The sequence below is a fragment of the Notolepis coatsorum genome (genome assembly GCF_963971535.1).
Source record: "Notolepis coatsorum genome assembly, chromosome: 7".
Classification (NCBI taxonomy): Eukaryota; Metazoa; Chordata; class Actinopteri; order Aulopiformes; family Paralepididae; genus Notolepis; species Notolepis coatsorum.
This window is the reverse complement of record NC_140171.1, coordinates 149519021-149536286: the sequence shown is the minus strand read 5'-3', so window position 1 is coordinate 149536286 and position 17266 is coordinate 149519021. Positions and strand designations below refer to the sequence as shown.

Below are 17266 nucleotides of genomic sequence, written 5' to 3'. Positions count from 1 at the left end.
ACATTAGGATCTAACATCCCAACAGGCCACCTAGTTTGTGATTTGATTCAGTTTTAAATAGACAATAATAAAAAGAGTAAGATAAAATAGACAAGAGTAAAATAGTGCAATAGTGCAGTGCAATAAAATTGTAGAATAGAATAGATTAACAAATATAGTAGAATAGAATAGATAGTAAAATGATGCAATAGAATGGACAGAGTAAAATAGTGCTACAGTACAATCAACAGCGGGGTGTATTAGAAGGCTATGGTGAAGAGGTACGTTTTTAGCTTATTTTTGAGAATATTAAGAGATCTAGCTTCCCTAATGTCCATAGGTAGTGTGTTCCATAACTTTGGTGCATAGTTTGCAAAGGCTGCATCCCAAATTTTCCTTAGACTGTGGCTTGGAACCTTCAATAGACCAGTAGTAGATGATCGCAATGTTCTAGGAGGCACATAGTTGACTAGAGAATTTGCAATGTAGCTAATAACACCATTAACCTCATCCAGTGTTTTCAAGATGTAGTGAGTTTGCCAGTTATCACTGTGTTTGAATGAATGTAAGGGATTAGTTACTTTGATTAGTTCTCCTTGGCTGGAGTCCATTTTGACCACATACACATCTGTGCTGATAAGTTATTTGTTTCTTATGACTATTTTGTCCACATTTATTTCTCCAGAACTATGTTTGATATCCACATAGACGAAGCAAACAAACGCACATAGTATAGCACCACATCTCTACTGAGACAACTAACCGCGTTAGTCCATATTTAGAATGACATCATGACACTCGTATAGTACAGTAACTCATATAGTTACATGATGTTTGAAGGTAACTCATTACTGTAACTGCACATTACAATGACAATAACCACTTTAAAGGGATCGTTCAGATTTTTCCCAGCCCTAGCCCTATTTCTTTCTTACCAATGATGATGTTGACTGGTAGAGAGTCCTTTCTCAGCACAATCCAAGCTTCAAGGTTCTTTATTAGTTGTCATACAATACAGAATACTTTTATATGAAATGCTTCTTTCTGTTTTGTTCCTGAGAGTGATAAATAGATAAGTATAAAATAGAAAGTCAAGTACGTAAACAAGTGTAAACAAAAGTGTTCAATATACATACAATGTACAATGCAGAGTAGAGGAAAAATGTAACTGAGTTACAATACAATATACAGTACAATGCAGAAATGGGATGAGGTACAACTTAGGGTAAGGTGCAATGAGGTATGAGCTGTAGTGCAAACCTCTTTACCAATAATATAAATATAAAGTGTGTTAAAGTGTCTGAAGTGGGTAAAGTGGGTGCTGCTACAGTGAGTTGTTTATTTAAAGTGAGTGTGTGCGTGTGGATGTGTGTGCTGTGAGTGTAGATGATGGTTTGTTACATAGTGTTATTGTCGTTGAGCATCCTGATGGCCTGGGGATAGACACTGGGCACTCAACACATACTATCCCCACACTAGCTGCAGCTACAAACCCATGCAAAGTCAATGTTCACACACAGTAGATTCCAGTGAGCCTCAGTCAGCCTGTGTTCTGTTGTGACCGTGAGACTCTAGCACACAGAGAGAGAGAGCAGACAACTGGACAGGTTCCAAAGGTGTTTAATGCCTCGGGGACTGCCTCCACATACAGGACCCCCACAGAGACAAGGCCACTAGGACACAGGCAGGGGTGTAAAAAGTACCCAGAAATTATACTTAAGTGAAAGTATGGGTACCGTCTCAAAATCTTACTCAAGTAAAAGTCAGAGTATATCTGGCTAAAAACACACTTGAGTAAAAGTCAAAAAGGTTTCTACTTTAAAATGTTCTTAAGTACTAAAAAGTAAAAGTAAAAACTTGTTTTTTATTCCGGAGCAATGAAATGTTCCGTTTCGTCCTCTTCATCACTTGTACTATCGTTTGTGGCCATCTTCTGTAGCTCGTCACTCTGACTGTCTATTCTTCTGATAGCAGGTGTTTAATCAAAGGTCCCTGCTTTTTAGTCTTGCACAAGGACCAATCAGCTTGGGTATGGGCGGGTTAATTTTCCATTGAAGGGAATTTGATTGGCTGTTTTTAAATAAAGAGCGGCCGCAGGATTAATAATGTTAACGTTAGGTCGGCCAGAGAAACAAATATATACTAATTAAAATAGTTGGAGCTGCGAGATTTGTACTTTGTACTTTGTAGGTCTGCATTTTAAATGTAATGAGTAAAAAGTATGTTTTTTTTTCTCTGAAATGTAATTGAATAAAAGTATAAGTATACAAACCTAATAATATTCGAGTAAAGTACAAATCCCCCAAAACAGTACTTAAGTATTGTAACGAAGTACTGGACACAGGGGACATGACAGTTTGTGGCTAATTAGCTGGAGCTAGTATAAGGAACAGCATGGATTGTGCTGAGAAAGGACTCCATCAATCGACATTGTTATTGGTAAGTAAGCAATAGGACTAGGGTTCCAGAAATGTGAACTATCCCTTTAATTAAATATGCTGTTCTAAGTATTAGCATGAGCAGGCAGTATGAGCAATACAGTTCCAACTCCATGTGAAAACAGAACATATGTCAACTCTGACACAGATATGACCTTTTACTCATTGCAATTCTTTTTCTTTGGTTGCTTTGCTCATGCCGTCATCACTCATCCATCACAGGTGAAATCACAGACCTGCCAGGTAAGATCTTCCTCATGACTCCTCCTCCTTTCACTGTGATGTCATCATGTGCCTGGGTCTACGATGCATTATACTTTTACTTGTTACAACATATCATAACACAATCACGATTACGTATGAATATACAGTAGTAATAATTTTTTTTGTAACAATAATCATGTTATAAAGTGTTTTTATCATGATTTATGACAACATACGGTGTGTAACGTTTTGTGACACAAATATAGAGTGTTGAACATTGTGGATAATGAGTGACATGTCCTAGATACGTACTCTGTTCGGCTGACTATTAATTATATCAATATAGTAGTAATACTCTTGATCGAAACGTTAATATGATCAATACATTGTGATGCTGAGCAAGATCAGTGAGCAGGATCCTCCTCTCTCCAGACTGAAGAAACCGAGGTCCTGACTGAATCTCGGACACCTATCATAAAGAGTAGGGGGCTCCCCGACGTTCCTGGCCAAATTCCCAATCAGGTCTCTGACATCAAGGCCACCTAAGCATCCCTCCCCCCCTTAATTGGCTGATATCAATCCCTGTATAAGACAAGATAAGATGATCCTTTATTGGTCCCCTTGGGGAAATTCGGGTGTCAAAGCAGCATGGAGAGGGGGATACAGGGTGGGGGATGCATAGCTTCAAAGTCCTATATACACACTATAGGTACACTCTACACAGTATAGATATTATTTTTTACAAATCATTCTTTCCAAGAGGCCTTAGAAGCGTGGCTAGCGCTAATGACGCGCATACCAGCGAGGCTAACTGCCTAAGAAAACGGGCACAGAGGCACTGAAAGAGGATTTCACACACAAGATGTATCCATCAGTGGACCAATTGCATGCTTTCGCAGAGGACAAGAAGCCTTCAGTCGACTTATTCACACATTAACCCTCGAGTCACCCTTGTCGCAATTCTGGTCAAATGGTTTAGGGTTAGGGTTTTCTTCACGTGTGTTTGTGGATAGCGTTGGCTATATTTTATGTATATGCCAGGAAAGTAGCTCAGTATCACATCTTTGACCTACATTACAATAATCCATGTTTGTTTTTTAAAAACAATCACTATTAAGCGTGTGAACAACAAGTGTCACACCTTTCACTCTAGTCGCAGAACTGGACAGGTTAGGGTTAGGGTTAGGGGGTTAGGGTTCGAGTTAGGGTTAGGGTAACCCTAGGGTAACCCTAACCCCCTAACCCCAACCCTAACCCCAACTCTAACCCTAACCCTAATTTAAGAAATGGTTAAAATCCTGAAAATGGATAAATATTCTATATGTATGGTGAGGACTGAAGAGGACTGAATTTACTCAGTAGATAGTAAATTATAACACTACCTTATGCATACTGCACCTTATGTGACACTGTGAATAATGTGAATATTTCTTCAGCTAGTCAGATAGTAAATTATATTGACCATATTGACCAAATTGTTTACACTGCCTGTGTTGTTTTTACTACCTGTACACTGTGTTGTTTTACTACCTGTACCCCCCCCCCCCCTCCCCCCCATGCTGCTATGATGCCTGAATTTCCCCAAGGGGATCAATAAAGGAATATCTTATCTTAAGTTAATAATGATATTCATGAAAGAAAATTGGAACAATACATGAAAAAGATGTTTTACTGAGATCGCGGTTTCAGTCACTAGGGAGACAGATAGTGGGTTTTTTAAAGGTTGACTCGAGGGTTAACTCATTGGCCGCCAAAAACGAGTATTCTCGGGTTTCGTCGCCAATGGTTGAGCGGCAAAAATTAGTTTTCTCGTTTTTAGATCCTTTGATATTTTTCCTCTTCGAGGTAAAACGACCCCCCCCCCCCCCCCCCCTTGATGATTTTGTGAAGAAACATATATATATGGTATATACCTTTGATTTGGAAATATTTGGAGTTTCAGGCGAGCAACCCGAACCATTTGGGCATAATGCATAATAACACGTCATATCTCGCAATCTAGAAAAAAATACTGGATTATTTTGGAAAGGGGCGATGTTTAGCGTGTAATAGCGCACAAACTAAAGTATGTAGAAATAAACTGGTTAGTCAGTGTTGGACTATAAACAATGCCTGTCAAATGAGCCATACTATTGTCTCCATAGCTATAATACAGAACACATGATGTGACATCGCATGACATCGCGAAAATGGTCAATAACGCTGGCGCCATTGAGTAGAGATGGGAAAACAGCGTGGCGGTCAATAAGTTAAGCACCCCCCACAGCCCAAATGGAATGATCCCCCCCAAAGATATAAAAAAATTGCATTAGACTATCGACTATCTGCACATTTCGGCCAATCAAAGTCGACTATACAAGTCCTTAGTCGGGGACAGGCCTAGTGTCTTCTCGCTGCTCCTCCCAGACGGACTGTTTTGGTGTCTCCCCCCCAGGTCTCGCCCCTTCCATCCACATATGGGATGCGATGACGAAGCAGACCCTGTCCGTCCTGCGCTGTACGCACTCAAAGGGCGTCGGCTACGTCAACTTCAGCGCCACAGGGAAGCTGCTGCTCTCTGTGGGCGTGGAGCCGGAGCACACCATCGCCGTCTGGAGGTGGCAGGAAGGTACTGCAGCAGAGTCAATTCCTTTGTTGTGTACCGGGGGAATGAATGAATGAAAGATTTTTATTTTCGAACAAGTATAAAGACAAAAACATATCTGTTAATTTGACATATACAAAAGATAATAAAAAAAGACAACAAAAAGAGAAACCGATAAACAAATCATAGTTTACTCTGTTCGAAAAAGGAGTAGACATCTCACAGTAGATATAATAGACATCATTTCTTCTATTTTTTATTTACATTTTACAATCAACACACTTCCTCTTCCAGATACCTATTTATTAAGAAAGATTTTTTTTGTACATATTTTTAAACTGATTTATGTTTGTACTAATATGTTTTATCTCTAACTCCAGACTGTTCCACAAGTCCACCCCACAGATTGACATGCACATACTTTTCATTTTGGTTCTGACATAACCAATGGTAATAATTCACTGGTCGATAGTTGATAGTTACAGTACAGATTTGGCTTGAGAAGAGCAGACTGGAGGTCCTGGCCCAGGGCCCCGGGAGTGGCTCCCAGAGTAACGTTGTACGTCGATATTTATAACCGGCTGTTGTGTGGCAGTGAAATGGTTAACCTTCTGTGAGTTGTCGCAGTGAAAGGGTTAACCGTTTGGTAGTGTAGCAGTGAAAGGGTTAACCCTGTCTCTGCTCAGGTGTGAAGGTCACCAGTAAAGGCAGCCAAGCAGACAGGGTTAGGGTTAAGACAGGGGTCGGCAACCTGCGGCTATTTAGCCAATCAGCTGCGGCTCCCTGGCAAAAAAAAATCATAATTTACATTTTTTATTTTTTTTATTTATATTTTTTTAGATCTATGTCAGGGTAGTTCAGGGTTTTATTTCAAAGTAGGTCTACAGATGCCAGTGTTTTTTCTCCTTTTCTGTGTTTTATTTCAAAGTAGGTCTACACATGGTAGTATTTTTTCAAAGTGGACTACTTTAAATTTTATAAATGTTCCACAAATAAGGGAAGGACTCAAATATACCTGAATAGTTCAGGGTTTTATTTCAAAGTCGGTCTACAGACACCAGTGTTTTGTCTCCTCTTCTGTGTTTTATTAAAAATAGGTCTACACAGCCAGTATTTTTTCTCCTCTTCATAAGAGTTTGAGGGTTTCCTTTGTTATAACAGGTAAAAACAGCAATAAAAAGTCAAACATTTTATTTTTGTTGCTTTATAATCCCATTAATGCAACAAACTGTGTGCTATAAGTATAAAGTATAATAAATCGCAAATTACTTTGGGTATGCAATTGTCAGGCGTTTTATGCTAAATGTGGGGTATGCTTGGGGATATATAAAACGTTATACACTGTTATCTTCATTTTAAGGGTAAATAAGTTGTGCGGCTCCCTGAGCATTTAATTTTGTGGGAGGGGGGAAAAGTGGCTCTTTTGATATTAAAGGTTGCTGACCCCAGGGTTAGGGTTCAGAGGTTAAGAGGTTAACCCTGTCTCTGCTCAGGTGTGAAGGTGACGAGTAAAGGAAGCCATGCGGACAGGATCTTCGTGGTGGAGTTCAGACCCGACTCGGACACCCAGTTTGTGTCGGTGGGCATCAAGCACATCAAGTTCTGGAGCCTGGTGGGCGGCTCCCTCATGTACAAGAAGGGGGTCATCGGCTCCGTGGAGGACGGACGCATGCAGACCATGCTGTCGGTGGCCTTTGGTGCCGTGAGTAACTCCCTGTGACCTTCTCCCTTTGACCCTGTGACCCTGTGACTGTCTCCCTTTGACCCTTTGACCCTGTGACTGTCTCCCTTTGACCCTGTGACCTTCTCCCTTTGACCCTGTGACCCTGTGACTGTCTCCCTTTGACCCTTTGACCCTGTGACTGTCTCCCTTTGACCCTTTGACCCTGTGACTGTCTCCCTTTGACCCTTTGACCCTGTGACTGTCTCCCTTTGACCCTGAGACTGTCTCCATTTGACCCTTTGACCCTGTGACTGTCTCCCTTTGACCCTTTGACCCTGTGACTGTCTCCCTTTGACCCTTTGACCCTGTGACTGTCTCCATTTGACCCTTTGACCCTGAGACTGTCTCCATTTGACCCTTTGACCCTGAGACTTTTATCCGACAATAGAACAACCTGACGTTCACCGGCGCTATAAACGGAGACGTGTACGTGTGGAGGGAGCACTTCCTGGTGCGCGTGGTGGCCAAGGCTCACACCGGGCCCGTCTTCACCATGTACACCACGCTCCGAGACGGACTCATCGTCACCGGGGGGAAGGAGCGGCCGTGAGTACCGACTGTACTGGAAACACACCTATTCTTTACCGACTGTACCGTCAAAACACCTATTCTATACAGACTGTACCGGAAACACCTATTCTATACCGACTGTACTGTCAAAACACCTATTCCATACAGACTGTACTGTCAAAACACCTATTCTATACCGACTGTACCGTCAAAACACCTATTCTATACCGACTGTACCGGAAACACCTATTCTATACCGACTGTACCGTCAAAACACCTATTCTATACCGACTGTACTGTCAAAACACCTATTCTATACCGACTGTACCGGAAACACTTATTATTTACCGACTGTACCGGAAAAACACCTATTCTATACCGACTGTACTGTCAAAACACCCATTCTTTACCGACTGTACCGTCAAAACACCTATTCTATACCGACTGTACCGGAAACACCTATTCTATACCGACTGTACTGTCAAAACACCTATTCTTTACCGACTGTACCGTCAAAACACCTATTCTATACCGACTGTACCGGAAACACCTATTCTATACCGACTGTACCGTCAAAACACCTATACCGACTGTACTGGAAAAACACCTATTCTATACCGACTGACAGAAACACCTATTCTATACAGACTGTACCATAAAAACACCTATTATATACCGACTGTACCGGAAACACCTATTCTATACTGACTGTGCCGGAAACACCTATTCTATACAGACTGTACCATAAACACCTATTCTTTACCGACTGTACCATAAACACCTATTCTTTACCGACTGTATCATAAACACCTATTCTATACCGACTGTACCATAAACACCTATTCTTTACAGACTGTACCATAAACACCTATTCTATACCGACTGTACTGTCAAAACACCTATTCTATACCGACTGTACCATAAACACCTATTCTTTACAGACTGTACCGGAAACACCTATTCTATACCGACTGTTCCGGAAACACCTATTCTATACCGACGGTACCGGAACACCTATTCTTTACCTACTGTACCCTAAACACCTATTCTATAATATACACATTGTAGAGATATTTAGCATTAATGATATGGAATCATATAGAAATGTGTGGTGAATTACGATAGCAGTGGTTCCCAAACATAAACAAATAAAAATTGGCACCCCAACAAAATACATGGCACCCCAACACGAAGATTAAACAGAGATAAAAAAATATATAAATAAAAATGCCTAAGAGCTTAAACAGAAACAATAAACCTGTATATAATTAAAACGGATAAGTGAGTTACAACAATTTCAATCAGAGTTCAAATCCATTGAACAAAAATAGTCATTGATAAAACCCTTGGAAATAACGAAGGTTATCCTATAACCCTAGTTATATGAGTAATAGCGAGCAAGTTCAGGGCTTGGTTTCTTGTCTGCCAGGTCAAACAGTTGGACAACCTGTAGGTCATGGTTTCTTGTCTGCCAGGTCAAAGAGTTGGACAACCTGTTCAGGGCTTGGTTTCTTGTCTGCAAAGACTACCGAACCCGAACCAGACCGGCTGGGTTGTAATTTGAAAGGACCCAGGACCTGGCTCGGAACCACAGCTTTTCGGGGGTTCAGGCAGACCCGAGGACCACTACTTAGAACCTACATGTCAAAAGGACTAGTATGGTCCTTATAAAGCAACATTGTCAGCTATATTAGTACATTCAGATAAAATGTAACAAATCTAATGGAAACACAGGTGGGTAGAGGCCAGTGATCATCAGTGGGTGGTCTGGGGTCCCCCAGGGATCCTTCATAGAGTCTGTGTACATGTTGTGTGGATGTGTTTGACAGACCAGATCCACTCCTATCCGAGCTCCGGGAGGGTCATCAAAGAGAAGCCGCCTATTCTCGGTCCTTGCCCCACAATGGTGGAACAAACTTCCCACCACAGTTAGGGCAGCCGAAACCCGTGCAACCTTTCGCCGTCGACTAAAGACACACTTCTTCAATCAATATATGAAATGAACATTTAAATTTAAATTAAATTAAATAAACACTAACCATCTCACTGTCTTATACTATCATGCACTCGTCCTACTATACTAATATGTCTCTACTACTATGCACTCAACACTGCGGCACCCAGGTTTCAGCACTGTTTAATGAACATTGTTACTCAGCTGATAGAGTTGTACCCTTCCTGCTAACCTGTCGTACAGAACCTGTAAGTCGCTTTGGATATGACAATGACTAAATGTAAATGTAATGTAAATGACAGAACCAAAGAGGGCGGAGCGGTGAAGCTGTGGGACCAGGAGATGAAACGCTGCCGGGCCTTCCAGCTGGAGACGGGCCAGGCGGTGGAGAACGTCCGCTCTGTGTGCCGGGGGAAGGTAGGCCGGGCCGCACCACCAGTCCCACCAGCTCAGGTCGCAGGGACATATAGACCGTGGCCCCTGCCCTGAAGGTGCACTATGTCGTTTTGGGAGAGACATATGAAATCATACATTTAGTATTCAAGATGGATTCAAGATTCAATGTTCAAGATGATTTATTGCCATGTGCACAGTTAAGCATAGTTTGCTAGTCCGCCCTTCACACAAAATCACACAGATCACACAATTCTTTTAATTATCTTTTCATTTAAATACAAGCGAATGCTAAAAAATAAGGAGATATTTTTATTTAAAAAAAGGTATAAGATATATACAAGGCACAGTAACATTGACATTATTGCACGTTCCGTTCACAGTGTTCCAGTAGTGTTTACAAATATCAATATATGTAGGTGACAATGGGTCACAGCAGCAGTCTTTAGTTTGATATTATGATAGTATAAGATGTGTACCAAACTTATGTGGTACTTTAGTAAACTTGTTAAAAGTGTACTATTTTGATAAGCAAAATAAATCAAATAGTTCAAATGGTAAATTTTTTAACAAAGATGCAGTCATGTAAGCTATTTTATTGTAAGAGTATATTTTGACATATTGCTGTGAGGTTTCTGTCCTTGCCTTCTCACTCGTTCTGTTCCTTTAACCACCCTCGCTTTGTTTTCATTCATTTTTTCTGTCAAGTATTTCAATTCCCTCGTTCACACGTTTCTCCCCGCTGACGTCATCTGAGACGTCGCTGATTGGTTCCCTCACTTCCCCACGCTTTTCAATCACATTCCCCAGCTGTCACTGCCTTTCAATCAATCGATCCCTCATTATTTATACCCCGTTTTCCCCACCCTAAGTTGTTGGTTCGTCTTGATTTGTCGCTGGATGTTTTTCCCCGTTGCTTCTGTTTCACTGTGCTAATCTCCAGGAAATTCCTAGAAGCCTTCGCTTGGATACCTGCTCCGTGGCGCGCGCTCGCCTCCACTGTTTGTTCCTGTTCCTTTACGCAGCTCGTCTGGGTGAGTTTTTCTAGATTGACTGTCTTGACCTATTTCCTATTTTCGTGTGTAACCTTTACACTGAAGTCTACCACCTTTTTGTCAGACAGTCACTCACCCAGCCATTATTGTTTTTGCCCTTTCCTTTATGGAATAATATTTCGGGATCTTCCACCTCCCACTGTGTATTTACACGAAGATATTATTTCACATTTGGACTGTGTTGGATTTTTTTGCTCACTGTGTATTTACACGAAGATATTGTTTTCACATTTGGACTGTGTTTGGATTTTTGCTCACTGTGTGTTTACACGAAGATAGTATTTCACATTTGGACGGTGTTTGGATTTTTGCTCACTGTGTGCTTACATGAAGATAATCACTTGGGCTGTTTTTGGAATATTGCACATCACTGTGTTGTTTAACACGAAGAATATAACACCCTGTCCTCCAGCTCGTTTTCAAGTCTGCTCTGTCACTGACCCGTTCCCTCTCTCCCTCTCTCGGTCTTGCACAACATCTGAGAGGTCCGCCGTGAGAGTCTGCAGAGCGGTACAGAGGTCTGCTCCTGCTTCCCAAGACTACCCTTCCGGGAGAAGCTGCAGAGCAGCAGAACTTTGCCCCTTGTTCATTGTACCTGTTCTTGTTGACCTGCTTTCCCTGTTTCACTTATCCTAGTCACCAAATAAACAAGCCCTTGTATTTGGCAACTCTGAATCCAACTCTCTTGTGTCGTTGCGTTTGGGGTCGGTGTCAAACCATAACATTACGAACCAACCAATGACGACCCCAGCCGACACAGAGAGAGTAGTCACCTTGGGCATCGAGGGGGTGGTAAGGCGTGCCCTACGCTTCCATCGCGCTCCAGGCAATGTACCTGTTAACCGTCTCTTTGTCCCCAACTCAGTCCGGTCCCGGGTCCTCCAGTGGGGCCATACCAGCCGGTTCGCCTGCCACCCGGGCGTTCATCGCACGTTCTCCCTCCTGGCTCGTCGATTCTGGTGGCCCACCATGAGGAACGACGTCAAGGGGTTCGTACTGGCCTGCGCAGTCTGCGCCCGCAAGAGAGTCAGCACAGCAGCGGCAGTCCAGTTAGAGTCAGCCAAGGAACACGCCCTACAGCTGGATGCGGCTGCAGCTGCTGTACAGGGACTCCGAGAGCAGGTCCTGCTTGTTCAAGGTTCAATGGCCGCTTTGGCGGGACAACAGTCCGACATTCTCGCTCAGCTTCACTCGCTGGGCGACACCGTTAATGCCTTTCACCTCTCACACCCTTCAGGAACATTCCCCGCAGCCCCAGCAGATCTCGCATCTCGGGAACCCCTTCTCTCCGTCCCACGGCTGTTCGACGGTAATCCCGAGGAGTGTGCCACATTCATCATGCAATGTGAGTTGGTTTTCCGTCATCAACCAAGCCGTTTTTCTGCTCGTGGGTCCCAAGTGGCTTATATAACCAACCTACTTTCAGGCCATGCTGCCCAGTGGGTCACTTCCTCCTGGGCAATGGAGGCAGATTTTTTGTTCTCCTACCCAGACTTCGTGGCAGAGCTCCGCAGAGTGTTCCACCATCCAGCCCGAGGTCTGGAGCCCGGTTGGGGACCTTCCGACAGGGGAGCGGCAGGGTGACGGACTATGTCATGGAGTTTCGACTGGCGGCGGTGGAGAGTGGATGGAACGAACCTGCTCTTCGCCTAACCTTCATGAGGGGGCTCTGTGACGCAGTCAGGGACCAGCTCGCGACCCAGGAGGAACCTGGTTCCCTCGAGGACCTGTTCAGCCTCGCCATCCGCGTCGACGGACGCCTCCAGGAGAGAAGACGTGAGAGAACCCGACGGGGACCCCCAGACGTACCCCCCGAGGACCACGACCTCGAGGAGGTTTTCTTTACCCCAGACGTACCCCCCGAGTACTACGACCCCGAGGGGGTGTTCAGGGAGTCCAGGGCTCAGGTCTTTCCGCCTCGCCGGCCTTACGACTGTGCCGTCGACCGCCGCTCAGGGGCTCCCTTTCCCAGCGGCCGCCTCTACAGTGCTGTCCGTCCTGCCCCCTCCGTGACTGATGGGTTTGTTCCCTCCCGAGCCGTGACCAAGGAGGAACCCATGCAGCTGGGACGCAACCGCCTTAGCCCGGCCGAGCGGGAGTCCAGGCTCTTCTCCGGCCGTTGCCTCTACTGTGGCCGGGATGGACACCGTGTCTCCAATTGCCGTGCCCGGCCAAGAGGACCAGGCTCGCCAAGACCCCGGGAGATCCTGGTGAGCCGTCTTTCCTGTCCCCCGCCCCGGAGGCCCGCTGGTGAGTCGCCTCCGGACCTCTCGTCCATACCCACCCGTGCACCACCCAACCGTCTGGCGGACGTCACCCTAGCCTGGGCGGACCAGCGGGCGACGGTGGGTGCACTCATGGACTCTGGTGCTGAGGGGAGTTTCATGGACGTTGGGTTTGCCACCCGGGCCGGCATTCCGCTTGAGGACCTCGAGAGGCCCTTGGAGGTCTTCGCAATGGATCATCGCCGCCTGGCTGACGTCACTCAACGCACCTGTCCAGTCCTTCTCACCGTTGCTGGTGACCACGTTGAGAGGCTCCAGTTTTTCGTCACCAGCTCTCCTCTTGTCCCTGTGGTCCTGGGCAGGCCCTGGCTCGCGCTGCACGAGCCCCACATCGCCTGGTCCTCCGGTGCCATCAAGGGGTGGAGCCCCTCCTGTCGTGCCCGGTGTCTTCGGGTGCCGTCCAGCCCCCTCACCGGGTCCCAGTCCTCGTCTCCGGCCTCCCTCGCCGGTTCTCTGTCCCTGTGCCCGGCCTCCGCTGTCGGGTCCCAGTCCCCGTCTCCGGCCTCCCTCGCCGGTCCTCTGTCCACGTCTCCGGTCCCCCTCTCCGGGCCTCTGTCTTTGTCCCCCTCTCCAGTGCCCCTGATCGCCGGCTTCCTTGGGTCCCGTCCGGGCAGGCCGGGGCCGTGTGGGTCGCCGGGTGCTGTAAGGTTTGGCTCTTTCCCCACCACGGGCTTCTTGAAGTACTGTGATGATTGGTCCGCTGCTCCAGACGTCTGAGCGCGCCTGTCGTGGTGCCGACCGGCGCCGGGTTCCTGCGCCGACTTACCGCCCTGGGCAGAGGGTGTGGCTCTCCGCAAGGGACCTCCCGCTACGGTCCTCGGCCAGGAGGCTCAAACCCCGTTTCGTCGGACCTTTCGAGGTCCTGAAGGTACTCAGTCCGGCGGCCCTGCGCCTGAAGCTTCCTGCATCCATGCACATCCGCCCCGTGTTCCATGTCTCCCGGGTTAAGCCCGTCTCCCTCAGTCCCCTTATGCCTCCGGCTCCTGATCCACCGCCTCCTGTGCTTGTGGATGGTCACCCCCAGTGGCAGGTCCGCCGGTTGATGGGCGTTCGTCGGCGGGGCCGGGGATTCCAATACCTGGTGGACTGGGAGGGTTACGGCCCTGAGGAGCGTAGCTGGGTCTCCCGGCAGCTCATCGTGGATCCCGGCTTGATCACCGACTTCCATCGGGCCCATCCTGACGAGCCGGGTCGGCCTGGTCGCCGGGCGGCTCCCGTTGAGGGGGGGGTACTGTGAGGTTTCTGTCCTTGCCTTCTCACTCGTTCTGTTCCTTTAACCACCCTCGCTTTGTTTTCATTCATTTTTTCTGTCAAGTATTTCAATTCCCTCGTTCACACGTTTCTCCCCGCTGACGTCATCTGAGACGTCGCTGATTGGTTCCCTCACTTCCCCACGCTTTTCAATCACATTCCCCAGCTGTCACTGCCTTTCAATCAATCGATCCCTCATTATTTATACCCCGTTTTCCCCACCCTAAGTTGTTGGTTCGTCTTGATTTGTCGCTGGATGTTTTTCCCCGTTGCTTCTGTTTCACTGTGCTAATCTCCAGGAAATTCCTAGAAGCCTTCGCTTGGATACCTGCTCCGTGGCGCGCGCTCGCCTCCACTGTTTGTTCCTGTTCCTTTACGCAGCTCGTCTGGGTGAGTTTTTCTAGATTGACTGTCTTGACCTATTTCCTATTTTCGTGTGTAACCTTTACACTGAAGTCTACCACCTTTTTGTCAGACAGTCACTCACCCAGCCATTATTGTTTTTGCCCTTTCCTTTATGGAATAATATTTCGGGATCTTCCACCTCCCACTGTGTATTTACACGAAGATATTATTTCACATTTGGACTGTGTTGGATTTTTTGCTCACTGTGTATTTACACGAAGATATTGTTTTCACATTTGGACTGTGTTTGGATTTTTGCTCACTGTGTGTTTACACGAAGATAGTATTTCACATTTGGACGGTGTTTGGATTTTTGCTCACTGTGTGCTTACATGAAGATAATCACTTGGGCTGTTTTTGGAATATTGCACATCACTGTGTTGTTTAACACGAAGAATATAACACCCTGTCCTCCAGCTCGTTTTCAAGTCTGCTCTGTCACTGACCCGTTCCCTCTCTCCCTCTCTCGGTCTTGCACAACATCTGAGAGGTCCGCCGTGAGAGTCTGCAGAGCGGTACAGAGGTCTGCTCCTGCTTCCCAAGACTACCCTTCCGGGAGAAGCTGCAGAGCAGCAGAACTTTGCCCCTTGTTCATTGTACCTGTTCTTGTTGACCTGCTTTCCCTGTTTCACTTATCCTAGTCACCAAATAAACAAGCCCTTGTATTTGGCAACTCTGAATCCAACTCTCTTGTGTCGTTGCGTTTGGGGTCGGTGTCAAACCATAACAATTGCCCTGGTATTGCTTCTCTCTCTCTTATAGTTAGGTATGCCAGGCATAACTACAGCCTACTATAGAAGTCACTTGGTGGTCGATATCCTAATTAGTTTAAACATTGAACCAAAACCTTAATGTGCACCGTGCCATGGACATGGACGTGGGATCATTCCTCTTACCGACCAGATCTTTCACCGGAATACGGTTTTGAACAGTGTTTCACTTGTTACTTCACTGAATAATACTTCTATTCATAATGATGCCACCATGTCTTGAATATTTCTTGCCAGATGCCAAACGCTTCCACATGAAAATGATAACTATAGTGTTCCTGTGGTTTTTCCCACACACCAATTACTATAGAAATGCTGTTTTGCCATATAGTGAACCTCTGCATTAAGCAAGCTTAAACATGTTTTGTATTTACATTATATGAACGTTCAGGTTCTTACCTTCAAAACAAGCCATCACTTCTACAAATCGGGCGGATACTTTTCAATCTATGTCTTATTAACAAAGATGATAACACAATAGCCCGTTTTGAACTACAGAGCTCCCAAAGGGGCTGTTGGCTGTTCTCTTAAAAACAATGCATTCATTAATTAATTCCTATCATTGTCCATTGTCCATGCTTCTATTACCATGTTGCTAATTCTACTAACTATAATTGGTCTGTTTCTCTGTGTGTTTGTTAGCATTAGCATACTAATGGTGATGCTACTAACTATAAGGAGAGTGCTCAGTGTTGTTGTGAGTCTGTGTGTCTACTGAGCGCACCTTTATAGTTTCATATGGGTTTCTCTAGTTTTCTTTTCTTTTCTTTTCACTTTTTTGTTTATTATACTTTTTTGAGGACTTTTTTGTCATGCTTTAGACTCGGAAACGTGAAAGTTGTAATAAGATATTTAAAGATAAAAGAGATTAAACACTTTTAACGGCATTTATTATAAAAAAGTGAATAAGCAAGGTATTATAAAAAGTTAATAAGAAAGGTACAATTGAAATCTAGTTGGTACAGCCGGCCGGCTGAGTAGAAAAGAAAAAACAGTCAAGTCATTGTAGTCTAGTCAGTGAAGTCCAGTCCGTCCAACAGTCTCGTCCGTGGAGTCCAGTCAGTCAGTCCGTCCAATCCGTGAAGCAGTGTCCAGTGCCAGTCAAAGCAGAGAAGAAGGCAGAGAAGTCCCTCCTTCCCTGTCAGGGTGTTTTTTATTAGCTGCCCCAATAGTCCAGTGTGTATGTGGTCTCTGTCCTGCATGCATGTCTTGTGTGTCTTGTGTATTGGTCAGCCTGTATGTCTGCCGTGCGTGAGTGTGTCTGATTTACGTGCACATATGTGCGTGTGTGTGTCTGTCTGTCTTTATTGATAACGATCTGTGATTGATGGAGAGTGTGGTTTTTTTTTTTTTTTTTTTTTCACAGTTTTTCTTTATTTTCCCTTTTCAACATGAAACAAGACAATACAATACAATAACAATACTAATAAACAAGACATCACAGGACAATGACAGTAATAATAATAATAATAATAATAATAATAATAATAATAATAATAATAATAATAATAATAATAATAATAATAATAATAATAATAATAATAATAATAACGACAATGACGACAATGACAAGACCATCAGTTAAATCAGAATAATGAAAAATAAAATAGTCATGTATAAATTAAATATATAAATTAATAAGAATATATATATATATACATATACATACACACATACATATATATACATATATACATGCATATACCCACATGTAT

General features: G+C 44.7%; 1 protein-coding gene across 1 annotated transcript in view; it reads left to right on the top strand.

Annotated features, from left to right (window-relative positions):
- eml6 (EMAP like 6) overlaps window positions 1-17266 on the top strand; it is a gene marked incomplete at its 5' end in the record, with an annotated part of 173585 nt that overhangs the window by 132028 nt on the left and 24291 nt on the right. The window contains 4 exons of the mRNA XM_084318522.1: window positions 5056-5229; window positions 6699-6907; window positions 7317-7474; window positions 9695-9809. Of these exons, the coding sequence (XP_084174648.1) occupies window positions 5056-5229; window positions 6699-6907; window positions 7317-7474; window positions 9695-9809 (656 nt within the window). The remainder of the gene's footprint in view (window positions 1-5055; window positions 5230-6698; window positions 6908-7316; window positions 7475-9694; window positions 9810-17266) is intronic.